The 5370-nt window shown below is 46.1% G+C and overlaps 1 protein-coding gene across 2 annotated transcripts; it reads right to left on the reverse strand.

The window, feature by feature from the left end:
• Positions 1–458: 458 nt before the first annotated feature.
• PNRC1 (proline rich nuclear receptor coactivator 1) lies at positions 459–4567 on the reverse strand. Of its 2 annotated transcripts, XM_055535511.1 has the most exons (3): positions 3810–4567; positions 2898–3039; positions 1393–1540 (listed from the first exon to the last, which is right to left on the reverse strand). In XM_055535511.1, exons 1-2 carry the CDS (start codon positions 4353–4355, stop codon positions 2947–2949), a joined length of 639 nt encoding a protein of 212 aa, XP_055391486.1. In that variant the 5' UTR covers positions 4356–4567; the 3' UTR covers positions 1393–1540; positions 2898–2946. The 2 variants fall into 2 exon arrangements, with proteins under 2 accessions (XP_055391485.1, XP_055391486.1); XM_055535510.1 differs by lacking the exon at positions 2898–3039 and having other exon boundaries at positions 459–1540; positions 3810–4557.
• Between the last annotated feature and the right edge of the window lie 803 nt (positions 4568–5370).

A 5370-nucleotide genomic window follows, 5' to 3' on the forward strand; every position in this document is an offset into this window, starting at 1 on the left:
CGCATATGCTACAATAACTTCAAGCAAGCTTCAGATTCCAAAATCTCCATCTATTATTTTAACATGTTATATTTGCTTTGATTCAAGTATCCCATTTAGTATCAATATACTGATTTTGAAAATCAGTACACTGGAAGTTTACTGAAAATTTGAAAACCAAACAAGTGCCATTTTCCTTCATTGTAAATGTGGTAAGTCAAATGGTACTTTACAAAAACAGTTGGGAAATAAAACATTCTAAGCTATAAACTAAATCAGCTACACTTTTGCCCACAACCATTTCCATTCATAAGATGGGGAATTCCTCCCCTTAGAGGTAGTAGTGTTTTAGACTCTGCAAATTTCAAGAGGACATACAATTAGTATAAACATTTAGCCAGTGAAATGGAAAGTTAAAATCCATCTCCTAGTTACACATTCAAACATGAAAAACAATCACACACAAAGAGTCAAGACTTAAAAGGGGGGGGCCAAATTATTATTATTGTTTTAAAATTTGATTACAACCGATTTTGTTGGCATTAAAATTTTAAATTTGAATGGATATAAACCAAAAAACCAGAAATTAAGTTTGGTAAAAATGGGGATAGAAGTTTTCCAGTAATTACAGATTAGAAGGCAGAAATCAATTTAGAGAAACATAGACAAACCCTATGTTTACAATGATTGTGCCACAGATTTAACTTCAGTAGTGCATTAGTAAACTGTTCACATTGAGATCTTCACCTTGAGATTCAACAGCTGTTTCTTGAAAAAAAAAAATCTCAGTACCTTGTGCAAATAAATCGGTCTTATATGTGCCTTAGCACACTTAAAATTTCTCCACTGTATATATACAAAACACCTACCATTTGGGCAGGGCAAAATACATACTTTCATAACAAAACTATAATGTACCTCTCAAATATGAACAATATACACATAATACATGGTATACAGTATTTACAAAATATAAAATATAATACAAGCTGTTTGTAATTTTTTAAACTCATCTTCTGCCCTTGTATGTTACAAGGCAATTTTCCGTTTCTGTACCACTTCTTTTCAAGGAGTCCAGGGATTTTGGAAAAACTACGTTTTACATACATACTGAGATCTAAGTCTGAACTTTTAGGAGAGTTTTTAAGTGTACTGCCATCAACTCCCTATTTTGGTTGGAATTCTCGATGGTGGTTCCCATCCAGTGACTAGGAGGCTTTGGAAGAACACTAGGAGATGGTGGATCACTAAACTTTGCCCCAGCATAATTCTCCTTTTGGCTCACTTCAGTTAGAAATGATGATTTCTTCAAATGCTTATTTTTAATATTCTCAGTATTTTTAAAAGGCTTTTTTTCCTGCTTCTGAATTATATCAGATGAAACAGAATCCTGCCAAAAGTTATTTTCATTTCGTTTTGCAGAGGTGATCTTGGTTAGTGGTAAGTTATATTTGTTTTTCTGTCTGTTTATCTTTGGTTGTTCACACAAGGGTATACCATGAACAAGCTGGCCGTGGGGAATGGCAATTTTCTCCGATTTTCCCATCTTTGATTTTAAAACCTACAAAGACAAGGAACATAATAAAAGTGAATACAGTCTCATGATAAAAAAAGCAGTCATGAACCTCACTATATATCTAGTATTTATTTTTTAAAAAAGTTCTCCTGGACTTTCATTCACTGTCTTGATTAAATGTGCTTGCTGCACTTAAGCACTGATGTCCAAATATGCACACATCTAATTTTACCACGAAAATAGTTAAATCACTGTTATCAGTGCAGTATATGAGCTGATTCTAAAACGTAAGGTAAAAGGCCCAAAGTAACCAAGTTCATCTTTCTGGAAAGAAGATAATGAGCTCTCTTCCAAACAAGTATGCCAACCTCTTCCTAACAAAAGTCAGTGTTTTTACAGTAGGAGTTTTCCAAGAGAAATTTTCAAATGCTTTGGCAGATTAGAAAGAAAAACTATGTTAACAGATACACTACACCTTGTAAGACCGGTACTTTATAAAATATTTAAGAATGAAAATGTGAGAAGGAGTGAGGAAATGTTTTGACAGTGGTTACTAAGTATATACATTAAAAATGATCTCCCAGCTTCTGAAAATAAAATTTCAGAAATTTAAATACTAAAAAAACTCTATCATCCTTTCCACTTTTATACATAATGGTAAAGGCGATTTCTGCCTGCCCCCTACTTTAACAATTGCTTCAAGAACTTTATTGCCTTAATTCTAATCACTTTCCTAACTCAAGTGATCCTTATTTGAAGCGATGAGAGGATGGAAAGGACAAGATAATCTATTAGATCACTGTCCTTTCAACACTTGTAATGCCGTAGTGAGGTAGGACACAAATAGAAAGCCAGAGCACAAGGTAACATAACCAAGTCAAAAGTGGTAACTGCAACAGAGAGCGCCCAGGTTCGAATATAGTTCTAGAAAAAGTAATCTTATTAAGAAACAAGTATAAAAACTCGTTTTTACATTATCACTAATGCTTCAGAAGAGCCATGGAAATGTAAAACGCTCAGTCGTGTCCCACTCTTTGTGACCCCACGGCCTGTAGCCGGACAGGCTCCTCTGTCCATGAGATTTCCCAGGCAAGAATACTGGAGTGGGTTGCCAGTCCCTCCTCCAGGGGATCTTCCCGACCCAAGGACTGAACCCGAGTCTCCTGCACTGCAGGCAGATTCTTAACCGTCTGAGCCACCAGGGAAGCCCATGGAATTGAAACAAGAACCTATACAAAATTTTTAGGACTCACGGCGGACAAATTTAATTTTTGCAAGGGCACAGCCAGATAAGCTGCAAGTCTCTTAAACATTCTTTCAACAAATGGCAGTAACTTATTTTCATTATTATGAAAATCTTTGAAATTAAAGGGAAAATGTCTTATTGCGATATAAATGTTACCTTAGCGACTTAATACCATGTAAGTTTTAATCAGTTTTATCCTAGTCCTTTAACAGCAACTGGGCATCATAACGTCAACTGACAACTTTTCTTTCGAAAACTTCATTCTTCTGGGCACAACACCACGTTCCATTAAGGAAGCCTGGCACAGCATACATAGTGGGGATGGTTAAACCGTAAATTCCGTTCACCTGATAAACAGAATTATCGCTTCAAAGAGACAACCCAACTCTACCGTCGCTCCTGCCAACTTCCGAAGTTGAGAAGTACAGCTAAGTAGGTCGGCCCGGCAAGGAGCTGCGCCCCAGTTGGACCGGTGCCCCACACCAGGCACCTCACAACTCAACAAAAAGCCAACGTAAGCGAGCGACTGGCAGCCCACTGAGAACCCCACATAGGGAGGCGAGAGGCCGTAAGCGCGTCCCGACCGGTTTTGGCGCTACCAGCGGTCGGGAAGCCGCCGGCTGGCCCGCGACTCGGCCCTCCATCGCCGCCCGCTCGCCTCCTTCATGGGCGCCGGAGCGCTCTGCACGTAGCGCGCGCTGACGTAAGCTTCCCGCGGGCTGCTTCCCTTCCCCGCCCCCCGCGCGCCCGGAACACCGAAACCCCCTGGAACGCCGCCAGCCTTCTAAATCCGGGCTGTTGCTGGGGCGCAGCGGCTTCTCTCATTGGCCGGCTCCCCGGAGCCAATCAGCGGTGCCAGCGCAGGCCTTTCCCCCCCCCCCTCCCCCCAGCAAGAAGGGAGCCGGCGTCACGGAAACTTCCCTCCCGAGTAAACAGCCGCCCCTCGCCCCGGCCCCCGCCTCCCTCCCCGACCCCTCGGCGCAGGGCCCCAAACCTCGGGGCCCGGCTGTGGCCGTATAGAGGCCGGAACGCCAACGGTTCCCCCTCCATCCCCCTCGCGGCCCTTACCTCTCTTCTGAACGAGGGTTGGCCGGGCGCCGCAGGCGGCAGCGGGCCAAGTAAAGGGCTCGCTTCCTCAGTTCGGGTGGCGGTCGTAGGAGCTGGGACCCAGGCGGCGGCCTGGGCCTGGTCCGGGACTTGCTGCGCTCCGCCATGGCCCGTCGCGGGACTCCGCCCGCCCTCCAGGCTCGGCCGGTGCTGCTGGTACTGGTGGAAGCGGCTGGGGAGCTGCCCCGACGGGCTGGTCCGCACCTTCTTCTTTCGTCGCTTCTTTGGTGCCGCCCGAGGGGTGCCTCCCGCCGCGGCGAGGCTGCAGTTGGGAAGAGGTGCCGGGGCGCGAGGCTGGGGGGTCAGACAGGGACCGTCTCCCCCTAAGAAGTGAGGGAGGAAGAGAGTGGGAGGTAGCGCCCGGGGGTCCGGGATCCGGGGTAAAGGCGGCGGAGCAGTGGTAACCATCGGGAGGGCGCCGAAGTAACCGCGGGTGGAAAAGCCCATGGACGCAAGGCGGCCGCCTAGAACAAGCGGCTCCCGCTGTGGGACAGAAACGACGGTCATAGCGCTAAGCGGAAAAGTGGCTCTGCAGGAGTAGAAGGAGCTAGTGAGGCCACAGATCACAGGGCGGCGGCAGTGGCGGCTGCTGCTGCTAAGAGAGCCGGAGTGAATCGCGGACCATGGCTCGGGCGGTGGCGGCGCAGCAACAAATATCCTCAGCCTCCGCTCTGAGTGTTGTTATCCGAAGCTCCGCCCTGTGCCCGCCCACCTTCCTGAGAAAGCCCAATAAGAATGCGACAGAGCAGGTCACGCCCATCAGGCTCCGCCTCCACCGCCTGGAAGAGACACACACAAACAACCCGCTGCTGCAGCCAGGCACAAAGAGCGCGCACTGCGCAGGCGCTGCCCACGGGTTCTTTCGGGAAGAGTCGGTCCCGCGAACAATGAAGTTCCGTTTCAGCCCCACCTGCCCCACCCCCCCATCCTGACTCCTCCTTACTTATCCTTGCACTTTGCCCTAAAGGCATTGATCAGATAGCCAGATCTAGGCTGATTTGGGCGTTGGGGTTAGGGGCGGGAGCCAGGGGAAAGAATCGGAAAGCTTCAAGACCACTGACGCCTACTCCCCAGCCACTGACCTTGGGGAAGTATTTATTTCAAGCCCAACATAATAGCATTATTATTGTGTGTGTGTGTGTTTTTTTATTTTAAGATTTCAGAGTACGTTGTAAGAGTTTCATTCTTCACAGTCGGAAAACCAGTCCACATTTACATTACATTTGATGAAGTGTGGCTCACGTTTTTTCATTAACCTGAGTGAGAAACGCTGCTCATTAGCCATGGTAATCGGAATAAAAATTAAGAGAGTGACTCCATGAAACTGACTTCTTAATATATAAAAAGTTCTCCATAATCCGTAATTGCGCGTTGGAAATGCTACCGCTTTCATACGGTGGGACTTTGGATCGCTAAACAGTGCTTGGTACTGAGAAGGAAGCAGAGGAGGAGAGTTGTGTCTCAAAGGGAGAAAGTGAAACAGTTCTGCAACACACTGCATTTTACTTGCTCTGTGTTGATA

This window comes from Bubalus kerabau, chromosome 9, assembly GCF_029407905.1.
Source record: "Bubalus kerabau isolate K-KA32 ecotype Philippines breed swamp buffalo chromosome 9, PCC_UOA_SB_1v2, whole genome shotgun sequence".
In the NCBI taxonomy this organism is placed as follows: Eukaryota; Metazoa; Chordata; class Mammalia; order Artiodactyla; family Bovidae; genus Bubalus; species Bubalus kerabau.

What these genes read in the sequence shown, in the direction of transcription:
- PNRC1 (XM_055535510.1), bottom strand. Translation starts at nt 4,355, where the DNA reads ATGACCGTCGTTTCTGTCCCACAGCGGGAGCCGCTTGTTCTAGGCGGC. An exon ending in AACCCTCGTTCAGAAGAGAG is followed by an intron (nt 1,541 to 3,809) that starts GTAAGGGCCGCG and finishes TTGTCTTTGTAG; the next exon opens with GTTTTAAAATCAAAGATGGG.